Genomic DNA, 17,121 nt, shown 5'->3' on the forward strand with positions numbered 1-17,121 from the left:
ACACCGTGTTTTAAGCAGATACTGGCAACACTTGTACTCACCACAACAGCAACAGGAGGCTATGAAATTATTACAGTAATACAGTATGTACTACAGTAAATGTTATAGTTATGATTTCATACTGTATCTTTACATTTGTTTACATTTCTCTCAACTGTAATGGTGCCATGTGTGGTCTGTAAGTGTGTAGAAGTTTTGGTAAATCTTTTTATAATAGATTCATGTGTATTTTATGGTAATAAATGATAAAGTAGACTTGTATCTACATATATTTTATGCAGTCAAGACATACCTAACTTTAAAAATTTTTTTTTGATATTTCTAGACTCTGTGGTTTGTCTGCAGGTGTTTTGAAATTGTTGAAAATCTCCAAAAATTTTTCAAATATATTTATTGAAAAAAGTCTGCATATAAGTGGACCCACACAGTTCAAACCTGTGTTCTTCATGGGTTAACTATACAAGGCACTTTTCTACACCTAAAAATACGGCAGTGGAAAAAACAAAGGCCCTGTACTTTGCTACTTAGGTTCTAGTGAAGAAGAGTAAAAAATAAACAGATTAAACAAGGCACTTTATAGCATAATATTAGATACTAGCAAGTGATAAAAAGAAAAGCAAAGATTTTAAAATAAGGTGGTCATCATGCATTTTCCTATACATTGGAATGAATAGCATTTGTGTCTATTTAGGACATAACACTTGTTATTTTGATCTTGCCCACTTCTGGCATCACCTTGGGAACTGCCAGTTCAAATCTAGATATAGCTATAATTTAAGAATTTGAGTTCCTAGATATCCTGAACATGTTTTTCTTTTTCTTTCTTTTTTTCTCTTTCCTTTCCTTTCCTTCCCTTCCCTTCCCTTCCCTTTCCCTTTCCCTTTCCCTTTCCCTTCTTTTGTTCCACCACCCCCAGCATTTTTTTAAAATTTTTATTGTTATGTTAATCAGCATACATTACATCGTTAGTTTTTGATGTAGTGTTCCATGATTCACTGATTGTGTATAACACCCAGTGCTCCATGCAGAACGTGCCCTCCTTAATACCCATCACCAGGCTAACCCATCCCCCCACCCCCCTCCCCTCTAGAACCCTCAGTTTGTTTTTCACAGTCCATCGTCTGTCATGGTTTGTCTACTTTCTTTTTTTGTTTTTTTACATGTTTTTCTACCAACATAGCAGCTTGACTGGTTTATCTATTTGTTGAGTTTTGCATATCTCTTTAATGGTATTGGTTCTTCTCAAGTGCTTGGTGATCCTTGGTTGCATACTTCCTTTTGTATTTGTGATTCCTAGTTCACCTGCTTGTGGATGTTGTCTTTGCTATGGCCTGCCTTAGGTGATGGTGGAAGAGGGAAGGAATATTCTGCCAGGGAAAACATGCCTATAGTTGGCCTGTCTCAGTTTGGAGTTCTTTATCCATTCTGGAGATCACTCTGATTTCTGTCCCCAGTATCCACACTCACTGTTTCAGATAGGCTGCACCTACTTCTGTGTCCCATAGCTCAATCCAGACAGGGCAGGATTATAGGGTTGGTAGGAGCTAATTACCTTAGCTGCTCTCTGCCTGATCATCCTGACACTAATTTGAGGGCTCCCTTTATTTTTTTGATTTGTTGTCTATGAAATTGTACCTGTTGACTATACTTTTCTTTCTGCCGTCAAATAGAACTTTCACTTCTGTGTTTAGCTTAGGCTGTGGTCTTCTATAATTTTTTCTTTCCTTAAATCTGATTTTATCCTCTTTATTATGTCTTTACAAATTCCTCAAAATGTCTGGTCCCATTGATTATATACCTTCAAGTGTTACACGTTGTTTGCATGTATCTTCTCCAATGTTTTATGAGATTGGGACCAGAAGGAGCAATAGGAGCGTATATTAAGCCTTCCATTTTAGCCCAAACTTCTAATTGATGTTCTTTAAAAAATTATTTATGACTCTTATAATGGTGTACAATAATGGTGGTTATTGCTAAATAAATTGTGTGGCCATACAGTATACAGTGATATGTTACTTTGGCCATTTGTTATGTATTACCCTATTGAACAGGTTAATTTAGTAAGATTTTATTTAAGTAGAAATTATTGAAACTACATTTTAAAGGGTTTTTTTCTGAGGGACACAATTATTAAAATCTTAATTATAATTTCATCAATTAGTTCTATCTTCTGAGCATATGAAGAGGTAGGGGGTAAAAGCATTATTGCTTTATTAGCTTACCTGTAGAATGTTTCAAGTCAGTAGCAAACTATTTCAAGGTTGATTATCATCTGAGAAAAGAATTTAATTCTCATTTTGTCAGTAGTGCAGATTAGCTATTCAAGTTGGATCAGTTAGCATGAAAACTCTCCCTTTCCTCAAAGCGTAGTTCAAATTTTCTTCTCTGGAATCTTTCAAACTCTCCAATAGTTGTTCCCTACTCTATACTGCCATGATGTTTTTGTTGTATTATATTAGTTATATGATTTATCATTATATTGGGTGTCTTGTTTTATTACAGGTTACACTTTACCAAACTCTGAGCTTCTCCATGTTTTGTTCATGTTTGCAGTCTTGGCACTATATTTAAATAGTAGTTGGGTCAGAATAGCTTTAGAAATGGAAAAATGTATATTAACTCTTCCTTCTACAAGATGAAAAGGCTTTTGATTCCTTATCTCAAAACTCAGTTCCACTTATGAACTATGGAAAATCCTGAGATCATTTTTACTTTGGATTAATGAATTTTAATAATGCAACATTTAAGTTTGATGTGAAATAGGTTCTTCATTTTTATGAGGTGACAATTACCATATGGGTTTGTAAATATTATGCAATTATGTGCTGACTTTGAAAATGTTATATTGTGTTAAAAAAAACTTATCCTATTTTTAGAATATATATTTAACAGGAAAAGCCCAGTATTTTAGATTTGTCATTTTCTTTTTTTGAAGGATCAAAGTAACAATGAAATTATGATTGGAGTGATGTCAGGAGGAATTCTGATTTATAAGAACAGGGTACGAATGAATACCTTTCCATGGTAAGAACTTCCATCAATACTTTTGCTTTTACCATTATATTACCAAATATAATAATCCATATTAAAGAAAGTGATTGTTGGGGTGCCTAGCTGGCTCAGTCAGAGGAGTGTGGCTCTCTTGACCATGGTCAGGGTCCTGAGTTCAAGCCCCACATGGGGTATAGAGATTACTTAAATAAAACTTAAAAAAAAAAAAAAGAAAGTGGTTGTTAAACTCTATTAATGTTGTCGTGTAACTTACCCCACTTGAAATCTATTAGAGAATACCAAAATAATTTAATTATTTGTTTTTAAATGCATCATCCAGACAGGGCAGTATTTATAGAGAATACTGCTTCATGAATTTTTCTCTTGGAGAATCTCTGAATTTGTACTAGCTAATTCTGTCATGTTTACTCTGTCTTGTACCATGTTGATTGCTTCAAGTCAGTATTTCATCTAAGTGCATTCAGTGGGGTGCTAGTTTATTAATTGGAACATGGGCATGGTTGCTGCATCTAAGATCCACTGTCACAGTGGTTTAAATTGGTGCTGGGAAAATATGGTGGCTCCTGGGGTTTAAAACTCCTCTTTCTTTAGTTTTACTACTCTACTATCCTTAGCATGTTGTCCTCATTGTCCAGGATGACTCATCTACCATTACTTCTGTATCCCAGAATGAGGAAAAAGGAAAAGTAGCATCTGCCACTTTCCTTGAGGGGATAAATTGAAAATCATAAAAATCACATCAGTCATGTATCTTATATATTATAGGAGTAGCTCTGGTTTTTTAAAATAAATGGAATGATTTTCTTTAGCAGAACAAATACAAAAGAATTACATTGTATTAATCTGTTTTTCTTTACATTTCCTTTTAAAAGATTTGGTCTGATTTTTCACTATCTGATTTTTATTTAGTAGGTTTTTGTAATTAGTCACTTTTATAACACTTAAATAGGAATATGGTAAGTGACAGAAGCAACTGTTTTAGAAAATAGCCACAACTTTGTTTAAAAAATAAAGATAAATTTCCTAGATAGGTCATAAAAAGATATGAACCAGAAAATACAAAAATTGAAATGACCATCATGACAAATACTTTTGCTCTACAAAAACACTTTAAAGAAGATGAAAAAGCAAGACACAGTCTTTTGTAAAATATATATTTGATAAAGGACATATTATGAATATATAAAGAACTTTCATAGCTCAGTAATAAGACAATCTGATTAAAAAGAATAGGCAAAATATTTGAATAAACATTTCCACCAAAGGACATATACAGATGGCAAATGAGAATATGAAAAGATGTTCAGTCATCAGTGAAATGCAAATTAAACCACAGTGAACTCACCCACAGAATAGCTCCAGTTTAAAAAAAAAATGACAATACCAAATGATGGCAAGAAGCAGAGCACCTGAAATCTCATACATTCCTGGTGGGAGTGCAACCTAGTATACCAACTCTATTTTTTAAATTTTTTATTTTATTTTTAAAGATTTAGTTATTTGACAGAGAGAGAGGGGGGAGAAGCAGTCTTCCCGCTGAGCAGGGAGCCCGATGCGGGGCTCGATCCCAGAAGCCTGGGATCATGACCTGAGCCGAAGGCAGACGCCTAACCCTCTGAGCTACCCAGATGCCCCCTAGTATACCAACTTTAGAAAAGAGTTTGGCAGTTTCTTTAAAGATAAACCTAGATTTACCATATAATCTAGCATTTCTGTTCCTGGATATTTACCCAAGCGAAATGAAAACCTAAGTTCATAAAGAGATTTTCACAGTGATGTTCATAGCTACATTATTTATAGCAGCACAAAACAGACGTACAAATATCAGTTGGTGAAAGGATAAGCAAGTTACGGTACACTTCCACAATGGAAAACTGTTAAGCAATAAAAAGAACTGTTGGGACGCCTGGGTGGCTCAGTCGGTTGACTTCAGAGGGACACCAAGGGAACATTTTGAGGTGATCAAATGTTATATGATGATTTTGGTGGCTGGTAGTTACATAACTGAATACATTTGTCAAAACTCTGAATTGTTCATTAAAGTTGGTATATTTCATTTTATATGTAAATAACACCTCTGTAAAGTCCATAAAAGAAAACTAAGTATCATTTAGTGTTTCATCTTAACATCTTTTAAACACTTACTATATAATTCAAACCCTGGTATGTTCAGAGGATATAAAACAATTCAAGACATAGCCCCTGCCTATTAGTGGACACACAAGAATTAATTATAAAATTAATAACAATAAGAAAAAATGTAATTAAAATCTTCAGAGAAGATAATTATCATTGTCAGTTTTTACAACAGTGAAATAATAAATGCACATCTTAGATTTTAATACACTTGTGATTTTAATAGAGACAATTTTAAAAAATATTTTATGTTGTATTTTATATCTTATACAAATGTCAAAATCTGAAAAATTGTTTTCAGATGATGTGGATTAAAATAACTGATAATATAAATTTTTCTGTATTTTCAAAACCCTATATTGTATATATATTCCTTTTTTATTGTTACAAAGATTTTAGAAGAGTTTTTGACTTTTGTTTTGGAAACACAAAGGATACAGTCTCTCTAGGGAAAATTTTAATGGCTCCATGATATTTGAGATTGTTTTTATTTTTTTTTAAAGATTTTATTTATTTATTTGCAGAGAGAGAGAGACAGCAAGAGAGGGAACACAAGCAGGGGGAGTGGGAGAGGGAGAAGCAGGCTTCTTGCTGAGCAGGGAGCCCGATGTGGGGCTTGATCCCAGGACCCTGGGATCATGACCTTAGCCAAAGGCAGATGCTTAACGACTGAGCCACCCAGGTGCCCCTTGAGATTGTTTTTAAAGGATGAATGGAAATTTCCTCAGTGAAAAAGGAAATGTGGAATAGGTATGTGTGGATTTAGGGAATTCAAGTAGAGGTAACAAGCATTTGCAGAGACCTAATAGTAAGAAAGGGTATGGCAAGTTGAGGAAATGATGAGCTGTTTCATTTGGTTTCTCCTTCAGTTGTCTTTACTGAAGACAGAAACAAAGGAATAAGAATTTAGGAAGATGTTTTGTAGAAGAGAAATTAGATTCAGATTGTGAAGGATCCTACATATTCTGTATGCTAAGGAGTTGGCATATTACTTTATTGGTAAATATGCTTAGAACTAGTTTAATGTTGAGAAATAAAACTCACACTTCCAAGTCTTTGTCATACAAGTTAGGTTGAAAAAGTATGTGAATATTTAAGATCTTGATTGGAAAGTATATATTGTTTATTTTAAATTTTATTTTATTTTTTTATTTTTTAAAGATTTTATTTATTTATTTGACAGAGAGAGACACAGCGAGAGAGGGAACACAAGCAGGGGGAGTGGAAGAGGGAGAAGCAGGCTCCCCGCGGAGCAGGGAGCCCAATGCGGGACTCGATCCCAGAACCCTGGGATCATGACCTGAGCTGAAGGCAGTCGCTCAACCAACTGAGCCACCCAGGCGCCCTAAATTTTATTTTCAAGAGTTAAACTGAATAGATGGGATTTAAAGTTGGTAAAGCCACTGTACTTGCATCATCATGGAACATAAGGGTTTCTTCTGATCCTAACTACTCATGGCAGTACATACTAGCACACTAGTAGGAATACTTAAAGGGTAATTGACTAATTGCCAGAGACTGAGCAAAGACTGGCTTGAGAGATGAAAACTCCTGAAGGCCCAGCCTTACAAAGGTCCCCATGCTTTCATTAGTTTTCCTACCACCAGTCACCCCATCGGGTTCCCAAACTGAAGACCAGAGAAAAATCCACTCATGCTCTGGAGGGCAGGGTGGGGTGAGCAGGGAAGTAACCATTTTGAAATGTGCTCAGAACTTTCTGTTCTCCTTAACAAAGGTCTGCCCTCAAGGAAATCTATTTTACCTGTACTCAACCAACATGGATTTTGCCAGAAAATAACCAAAGTGGGGGAAGGAAATACCATTTCCAGCCAACTTTATACCTCTTGTGTCACCCAAGGAGAGGGTGAGCTGAAAAGCACTGGAGGACATAACCAAGTAGCATAGACCACTAAACCACTGAGTCCTAGTGATATTGCAGAACAATCCCTCCGCAACCACTCACCTGACTGCCACATCAACATGGCTCCTATATAATAACAGGAGATTACAACTTAAATAACTACAAGGCTCAGATTATTTAAGAAGGAGTCTCTAGGGAAACCTGAAGACAACAGGGGAGACAAAAACAAGGAAACTAGAGGGAATAGTAGCTTCAAACACCTACCGCACAAACTGTTCCTTTGAAGAAGCCATAATTTGATTTGGTTTAGTTTCTAAAGGATTCATGTCCCAGGGCATTGTGGAAAACAGTAGAGCAATGTGTTTATAATTAGGGGAGTTTTACAGCTGGGTGTGTTTACTGAAAGAATGTGATGACTGGATTATTGTGCGCATACCTAAAGATGTGCCTTCCTGAAGGGCAACAGCAGAAGTTTAACACGGGATTAGGGGATGTGGATGGATTTCATGAAAATAATGCAACAAATAACAATAACAAGCTGGGGCAGGGTTGCATATATCTTCTTGAATTAGTGTTTCTGTTTTCTTTGGGTAAATATCCAGTAGTGGAATTATTGGATCATGTGGTATTTCTATTTTTAATTTTTTGAGGCACCTCCATAGTGTTTTCCACAGTGACAGCACCATTTTGCATTCCCACAAACAGTGCACAAGGGTTCCCTTTTCTCCACATTCTCACCATTTATTTATTGTATTTTTTATTTTAGGCATTCTGAGAGTTATAAAGGGATAATGTGGTTTTGGTTTGCATTTCCCCAAGGATTAGTGATGTTGAGCATCTTTCTGTGTGTCTGTTGGCCTTTTGTATGTCTTCTTTGGAAAAATGTCTGTTCTGGTCCTCTGTCCATTTTTTTTTTTTTTTTTTTTTTAAAGATTTTATTTATTTATTCATGAGAGACAGAGACAGAGAGAGAGAGGCAGAGGGAGAAGCAGGCTCCCAAGGAGCAGGAAGCCCGATGCGGGACTCGATCCCAGGACCCTGAGATCATGACCTGAGCTGAAGGCAGACGCTTAACCATCTGAGCCATCCAGGCGCCCTGTCCATTTTTTAATAGATATGTTTCTTTGTTATTGAGTCGTATGAGTTCTTTATAAATTTTGGACATTAACCCATTATGTAGTACATGGTTTGCAAATATCCCATTCTTCTGTAAGTTGCCTTTTCACTTGGTTAATTTTGCTTGCAGTGCACAAGGTTTTATGTTTTTTCTTTTGTTATTTGTGCTTTTGGTGTCATGTCCAAAAAAGTCATTGCCTAGACCATTGTTGAACTTCTTCCTTATGTTTTCTTCTAGGAGATTTATGGAATCAGGTCTTATGTTTAAGTCTCTGATCTGTTTCAAGTTAATTTTTGTGAATGGTGTATAGTTGGGGTCCAATTTTATTTTTCTGTATGTGGCTATCTAGTTTCCCCCACACCATTTATTGAAGAGACTGTCCTTTCAAAGTTCATCAGGTGTTCTTGGCTCCCTTATAAATATTATTTGACCATGTATGTTGGAGTTTAATTCTGGCTTCACTCTCTGCATTGGTCTGTGTGTTTATTAAAACTATACCGTTTTAATTACTGTAGCATTATATAGTTTGAAATTAATGCTGTGTGCCTCCATTTTTGTTCTTCTTTTTTATGGATTGCTTTGGCTATTCAGGGTCTTTTGTGATTCCATATAAATTTTAGGATTGATTTTTTCAATTGCTGTGAGAAAGCCATTCGAATTTTGATAGATATTGCCTTAAATCTATAGATGGCTTTGGATAGCATGGACACTTTAACAGTATGAACTCTCCTAGTCTAACTCTCAGAATGCCTATTAACATGGAGTGGAATGTCTTTGCATTTGTTTGTTTCTTCTTTGATTTCTTTCAACAAAGTCTTGTGGTTTTCATTGGGTTGGTCATTTCCTTGGTTAAATTTATTTCTAGGTATTTCTTTGTTTTTGATGCTATTGTGAATGGGATAGTTTCCTTTCTTTTTACAGATTTTCATTGGTAATATATAGAAACACAAATGATTCTTATGTTTTGATTTTATATCCTGTGACCTTACTAACACATTGATTAGATTCAACTGTTTATTAGTTGAATCTTTGTGATGTTTAATACATATATCATCATATCATCCACAAATAACAATTTTACTTCTTCCTTTCCTATTTAGATGCCTTTTATTTCTTTGTCTTGCCTAATTGCTGTAGCCAGGACTTGCAGTACTATGTTGAATAGGAGTGGTGAGAGTTGTTGTTTTCCTGATTTTAGGGGGAAAATTTTGGGGTTTTCTCTATTGAGTGTGATGTTAGCTGTGGGTTTGTTGTAGATGCCCTTTAGTATGTTGAGGTATGTTCCCTCAGTATACAGTCTGTTGAGGTTTTTTATCATGAAAGGGTATTTTTTGTCAACTACTTTTTATACATCTATTGAGAAGATCATATGATTTTTATCTTTCATTTTGTTAATGTGGCATGTCACATTTATTAATTTGCATGTGTTGAATTATCCTTGCATCTCAGGGATAAATTGTTCTTGGTCATGATGTATAATCTTTTTAATGAGTTCTTGAATTTGGTTTGGTAGAATTTTGTTGAGAATTTTTGCATCTGTTTTCAACAGGGATATTGGTCTGTAGTTTTCTTGTAGTGTCCTTATCTGGCTTGGGTATTGGGGTGTTGCTGGCCTCGTAGAATGAGTTTGGGAGTCTTTCTTCTTTTTTATTTTTTTGGAAGAGTTTGAGAAGGCTTGGCATTAATTCTTCTTTAAATACTTGGTATAATTTCCTAGTGGAGAAATCTGTTCCTGGGGTTTTCTATGTTGGGAGGTTTTTGATTACTGATTCAATCTCCTTTCTTAATATTGGTCTATTCAGACTTTACTTCTTGACTCAGTCTTGGTAGGTTGTATGATTCTAGGAAATTATCCATTTCTTGTAGGTTATCTAATTTGTTCACAGTAGTCTCATAACCTTATTATTTCTATAGTATCAGTTGTAATTTTTCCTCCTTATTTCTGATTTTATTTATTTGAGTCTTTTTTTCTTAGTCTTGTGAAAGGTTTGTCAATTTTGTATATCTTTTGGAAAAAAACCAGCTCTTAGCTTTGATCTTTCTATTGTTTCTCTGGTCTCCATTTCATTTATTTCTACTCTCATCTTTTTTATTATTTTCTTCTAATAACTTTGGGCTTAATTTGTTCTTCTTTTTCTAGTTCCTTGAGGTGTAGTTAGATTTTTCATTTATGATCTTTCTAATTTCTTAATAGAGGAGACCCTAGAATAACCTAGATTTGAATTGCGTAGGTTTACTTACATGTGAATTTTTTCGATAAATACAGTTTAGTACTGTAAACAGTATTTTCTCTTAGGATTCTCTTAACATTTTTTTTCCTCTTGCTTTATTGTAAGAATACAGTATGTCATACATTGAACATACATACAAAATATTTGTTGATTGACTATATATTATTGGTAAGGCTTTTGGTAAACAGTAGGCTACTGGTAGTTATTTGGATTTTCAACTGTGTGAAGTTTTTGCCTCTAACCCCTACATTGTTCAGGGGTCAATGGTATATGCATTTATTGCTATAAACATCCCTCTCAGAACTGCTTTTACAGCATTCATTCCATATGTTTTGTTATTTTGTGTTTCATTTGTTTCAAGATTTTTTTGGTTATCTTTTTCATTTCTTCCTTGACGCATATGTAGTTCAGGAGCGTGTTGTTTAGTTTCTACATGTATGTAGTTTTTCCACCTTTCCTCATGTTGATTTCTGTTTTCAGACCATTGTTGTTGAAACAGATAGTTGGTTTGATTTCAGTCTTCTTAAATTTGCTAAGACTTTTTTGTGTCCTACCATATGATCTGTCCTTGAGAATGTTCCATATGTACTTGAGAAGAATGTATATTCTGCTGCTGTTAGATCGAATGTTCTGTGGATATCTTTTAGATTTATTTCATGTAATGTGTGGTTCAAGTCCATTGTTTCCTTATTGAGTTTCTATCTGGATGATCTTTCATTTTTTGAAAGTGGGTTATTAATGTCCCTTGCTATTATTGTATTGTACTATTTCTCCATATCTGTTAGTATTTGTGTAATATGTTTAGGTGGTCTGATGTTGGGTGCATACATAATAACAATTGTTATATCTTCTTGATGAATTGATCCCTTTATCATTATATAATGAATGACTTTCCTTGTTTCTTGTTACTGTTTTTGGCTTGAAGTCTGGTTTGTCTGATACAAGTGTATATATCTTGGTTTCCACTTCTGTGGAATATCTTTTTTCCATTCCTTCTTTTTGAGGGTTGTGCATCCTTAAAGCTGAAATGAATCTCTTGAGGAAGACTGTAGTTGAATTTTGGCTTTTTATCTGTCAAGGCATTCTGCCTTTTCATTGGTGAATTTAATTCTTTCCATTTAAAGTAATCATTGATATATAAGAACTTTATATAAAATGCCATTTTACGGGGCGCCACAGTGGCTCAGTTATAAGCGTCTGCCTTGGCTTGGGTCACGATCCCAGGGTTCTGGGATCAAGTCCCATGTTGGGCTTCTTGCTCAGCGGGGAGCCTGCGTCTCCCTCAGCCTCTGCCTGCTGCTCTCCCTGCTTGTGCTCTCTCTCTCTGACAAATAAATAGAACCTTTAAAAAAAAAAGATTAAAAATAATAATTAAAAAAATGCCATTTTATTTATCAATTTCTAGCTTGCTTGTATTTCCACTGTTTCTTTTCCCTCCATTTCTGCATACCTTTGTATAAATTAATTACTTTCATTTTCCCTTGTCTTTTGTGCATCTGTTTCCTCTTTCTTTGCCCTTTATGCATCTACTATAGGTTTTGTTTTGTGATTACAATGAGTTTATCTTATAAATAAAATTTCATTTTAGGCTGATAGCAACTTATCTTCAAACACCCACAAAGGCTTCACCCTTTTACTGTTCCCTCTTATATTAGTATTGTCAAAATGGAGCTTTTTATGTTGTGGATGTTCTAAGTCTGACTATAGTTTTCACTTTTCCCAGTGTGTTGTATACTTTCGGTATATTTTATGTCACTAATTAGCATCTTTTCAGCTTGAAGAACTCCCTTCACCAGCTTTAGAGTTGGTGAACTCCCTCATCTTCTGTTTGTCTATGAAAACCTTTATTTATCCTTCATATCTGAAGGATAACTTTGCCAGATAAAGGATTCTTGTCTGGCAATTTTTATCTTTCAACCCTTCTAATACATCTTTCTACTCTGTCCTGGCCTGTAAGATTTCTTCTGAGAGATCCACAGACAACATAATGGCGGCTCCTTTATACATTACATTCTTTTTTTCCTGGCTGCCTTTAAGATTCATTATTACTAATTTTTGATAGTTTCATTATAATATGTCTAGGAGAAGGCCTTTTTGCATTGAGATAACGAGGGTGATCTCTTAGTTCCATGGACTTGTGTGTCCAAGTCTTTCCTCAGGTTTGGGATGTTCACTATTATGTCTTTAAATAAATTCTCTGCCCTCTTCCTCTTTTTTCCTCCTGGAACCCTGATTATTCTAATATTTTTCTTTTTTGCTGTAATCCCTGAGTTCATACTTTCATTGCTTCTTTTAAATCTTTGTTCTGTCTTCTGCTGAGAGCTCCTTGAATGATTAGTACCATACATCATAAATATCTAAAGTTTGCATTACCATGAAGATATTTACTTAGATGATTGGGCCAGGATCCCAAAGCAAGTTTTGCAAAGTAAGGTTCAATCTCTTGGCCTTTTAGGTGTGAAGGTTAAAACAAGATCTTAGTATTACTTATTAAAAGGTTAAAAAAAAATGAGGCAAATCTATTTTGCTGGTATTGATTATACTAATGAAGCTTTGAGAACTCGCCTCTTCTAGCATTATATGACTGGGATATAAGAAGAAAGGTATTGTAGAAAGGAAAAATAAAAAATCATTACACTTTTAAAAAAATAAAAATATTTTTAGGGTTATTCCATAAGATCTTGAAACCTTAACATTTTTTTTTCTCCAAATATTGCTTGTAGTTTTGTTTAATTTTTTTTAAGATTTTGGTTTTTGGGAGGCAGTTTTAGATTCACAACGAAATTCAGAAGAATATACAGAGATTTCCATACATCTCCTAACTCCACACGCGCATAGCCTCCCCCCATTAACATCACTCATTATAATGGTATATTTTTTACTAAGGATGAGCGTATGTTGACACATCATAATCACCCAGAGTCCATAGTTTACACTGGGATTTACTCTTGGTATTGTACATTCTATGGGTTTGGATAAATATGTAATGATGTATGTATATTCATCATTATAATACATTACAGAATAATTTTTCTGCCTTAAGAATTCTCTGTGCCCCACATAATCCTGTCACCCACTGTTCTCTTTCTCCATAGTTTTGCTTTTTTCAAAATGTCATATAGTTGGAATCATACATTTTGTAGCCTTTTCAGATTGGCTTCTTTTGCTTAGTTATATGGAGTTAAGTTCCTTCCCCATCTTTTCATGGCTTGATACATCATTTCTTTTTACAGCTGAATAATTTTCCATTATCTGGATGTACCACAGTTAATTCATATATCTGCCTACTGAAGGACATCTTGGTTGTTTTCAAGTTTTGGCAGTTATTAATAAAATTGCTATTCATACTCATGTGCAGGTTTTTGTGTATATGTAAATTCTTATTTCCTTTGAGTGAATACTGAGGAGTGCAATTGCTAGGTGGTATGGTACAAGTATGTTTAGTTTCACAAGAAACTGACAAACTATCAACCAAAACGGCTATACAATTTTTCATTCCCATGAAAATGAATGAGAGTTCTTATTGCTCCACATCCTTGCCAACATTTAATGTTGTTGGATTTTGGCCATTCTATAGGTGCGTGGTGGTATCTCATTGTTTTAATTTGCATTTCCCTGTTGACATGATGTGAAGTATCTTTTCCCATGCTTATTTGCTCGCTATATCTTCTGTAGTGAGATGTCTGTTAATGTCTTTGCCTAGGTTTTTATTGGGTTTTTAATTTTTATTGAGTTTTAAGAGTTCTTTGTGTATTTTGAATAACAGCCCTTTATCAGATGTGTCTTTTACAAATATTTTCTTCTAGTGTTTGTCTTTTACTTTGCTTGATATTGTCTTTCACAGAGCAAAAATTTTTAATTTTAATGTAATCCAGCTTATTTATTATTTCTTTCATGGATCATGTTTTTGGTGTTCTGTCTAAAAAGGTATCATCATACCTAGGTCATCTGAGTTTTCTCTTGTGTAATCTTCTAGGTGTTCTATAGTTTTGATTTTACATTTAGGTCTCTGATCCATTTTTAGTTATATTTTGTGAAGGCTGTAAGGTCTCTGTTTAGATTCATACTTGTGCTCTTCAATGTTGAGTTATTCTAGCACCATTTGTTGAAGAGACTGTATTTGCTCCATTGTATTGCCTTAGCACCTTTTTCAAAGATCACTTGAGGGCGCCTGGGTGGCTCAGTTGATGAAGCATCTGCCGTCAGCTCAGGTCATGATCCTGGGGTCCTGGGATCAAGTCCCACGTCAGGCACCCTGCTCAGCGAGGAGTCTGCTTCCAGCTCTTCCTCTGCCCCTTCCCCTGCTCTCTCTCTCTTTCTATCTCTCTCATTCTCTCAAATAAATAAAATCTTTTTGTTTTTAAGATTTTATTTATTTATTTGACAGAGAGACACAGTGAGAGAGGGAACACAAGCAGGGGGAGTGGGAGAAGCATGTTTCCCACAGAGTGGGGAGCCCGATGGGGGCTCGATCCCAGGACCCTGGGATCATGACCCAGGCCGAAGGCAGACGCTTAAGGACTGAGCCACCCAGGCGCCCCAATAAATAAAATCTTTTTTAAAAAAAAATCACTTGAATGTAATTTTGGGGGGTCATACCTGGGTTCTTTGTTCTGTTTCATTGATCTGTTTTGTCTGTTCTTGTACCAGTACATACTGTCTTCACTACTGTAGCTTTAAAGTAAGTCTTGAGGTTGGATGGTGTCAGTCTTCCAAATTTATTGATCTCTTTCAATATCAGATTGGCTATTGTGGGCCTTTTTCCTCTCAATATAAACTTTAAAATCAGCTCATCAATATACACAAAATAATGGTCGATTTTGACTGAGATTGCATTGAATCTGAAAGTGGAAAGAACTGACATCTTCATAGTACTGATTCTTCCTATCCATAAATATGGAGTGTCTTTGTATTTATTTAGTTCTTTGATTTCATTCATTAGAGTTTTGTCATTTTCTTCATATAGTTCTAATATATATATATATATATATTTTTTTTTTTTTTTTTTTTTTTTTTTAAGATTTTATTTCAGAGGGAGTGCGCAAGTGAGAGAGCACAAGCAGGGAGAGCAGTGGATGGACAGAGAGAAGCAGACTTCCCCCCGAGCAGGGAGCCTGACTTGGGGCTTAATCTCAGGACGCTGAGATCACAACCCGAGCCGAAGGCAGCTCCTTAACTGACTGAGCCACCCAGGCGCCCCTAATACATATATTTTAGATTTATGTTTAAGTATTTCATTTTTGAGGGTGCTAATGTAAATGTTACTGTGTTTTTAATTTCAAATTCTACTTGTTCGTTATTGACATATAGGAAAGAAATTGACTTTTTTATTAATCTTGTATCCTGAACCTTGCTATAATTGCTTATTAGTTTCAAGAATTTCTTTGTCCATTCTCTTGGATCTTGTACATAAATGATCATGTCATCTATGAACAAAGTTTTATGTCTTCCTTCCAGTCTGTATCTTTCATTCCCTTTTCATGCCTTAATTGCATTAACACAGGATTCCCATATGATGTTGAAAAGGAGTGGTGAACTGAGACATCCTTTCTTTACTTCATCTTAGTAGGAAAACTTCTAGTTTCGTACCATTGGTATGATGTTAACTGTAGGTGTTTTTTTAGAAAGTCTTTTATCAAGTTGAGAAAGTTTCACTGTCTTCCTACTATAGCAAGAGTTTTCATCATGAATCGTTGTTAGATTTTGTCAGATGCTTATTCTGCATATATAACTATGTGATTTTTTCTTTTTTAGTCTTTAATGTATCAGTTTATATTAACTGATTTTTGAGTATTGAACCAGCCATGCATTCCTGGGATATGTCCCACCTGGTTTTGGTGTATAATTTTTTTTATACATTGTTGAATTTGATTTGCTAATATTTTGAGGATTTTGAATCTTTGGTCATGAGAGAGATTGTTTTGTAGTTTTCTTGTAATATCTTTGTCTGGTTTTGGTATTAAGGTAATGCTAGCTTCATAGAATGACTTTAGTAGTATTCCTGCTTCTATCCTTTGAAAGAGATTGTAGAGAATTAGAATAATTTCTTACTTAAATGCTTGGTAGTTCACTAGTGAACACATCTGGGCCTGGTGCTTTCTTTTTTTTGAAGTTTCCTAATTGTTCATTAAGTTTCTTTAGTATATACTGGTGTATTCAAATCATGTATTTCTTTCTTTGTGAGTTTTGGTTGATCGTCTTGTTCAAAGAATTGGCCCAGTTCATTGAGATTATCAAACTTCTGGGCATAGACTTATTCATGGTATTCTTTTATTATGCTTTTAATTGTATTGATGTCCATTCTTTCATTTCTGATATTAGTAATATATGTCCTCTCTATATTTCTTAGTCTGGCTAGAGGCTTATTGATTTTATTAACTTTTCAAAGAACTGCCTTTTGGTTTCATTGATATTCTCTGTTGGTCTACTGTTTTCAGTTTCATCGATTTCTGCTTTTTCTTTATTTTATTTCTTGCTTTAGATTTAATCTCCCTTTTTAAAAAGATTTATTTATTTATTTATTTATTTGAGGGAGAGAAAAAGAGAGTGAGTGTGCAAGCAGGGGGTGAGGGGCAGAAGGGGAAGAAAATCTTGAAGCAGACTCCCCAGTGAGTGCAGAGCTTGGATGCTTGGATCATGACCTGAGCCGAAATCCAGAGTCAGCTGCTCAACTAACTGAGCCACCCAGGTACCCCTCTACTCTATCTTTCTTTCTTTCTTTCTTTCTTTCTTTCTTTCTTTCTTTCTTTCTTTCTTTCTTTCTT

At 34.8% G+C, this 17,121-nt stretch overlaps 1 protein-coding gene across 5 annotated transcripts in view; it reads left to right on the plus strand.

Moving 5' to 3' along the window:
* Nucleotides 1-17,121, plus strand: part of PTPN4 (protein tyrosine phosphatase non-receptor type 4) — a 233,599-nt gene that overhangs the window by 130,545 nt on the left and 85,933 nt on the right. For all 5 annotated transcript variants that reach the window (XM_035008194.1, XM_035008191.1, XM_035008195.1 and 2 more), the window contains exon 10: nucleotides 2,936-3,024. In XM_035008194.1, the coding sequence (XP_034864085.1) occupies nucleotides 2,936-3,024 (89 nt within the window). The remainder of the gene's footprint in view (nucleotides 1-2,935; nucleotides 3,025-17,121) is intronic.

Source organism: Mirounga leonina, unplaced genomic scaffold (assembly GCF_011800145.1).
Source record: "Mirounga leonina isolate KUSES-001 unplaced genomic scaffold, KU_Mleo_1.0 Mir_151, whole genome shotgun sequence".
NCBI lineage: Eukaryota > Metazoa > Chordata > Mammalia > Carnivora > Phocidae > Mirounga > Mirounga leonina.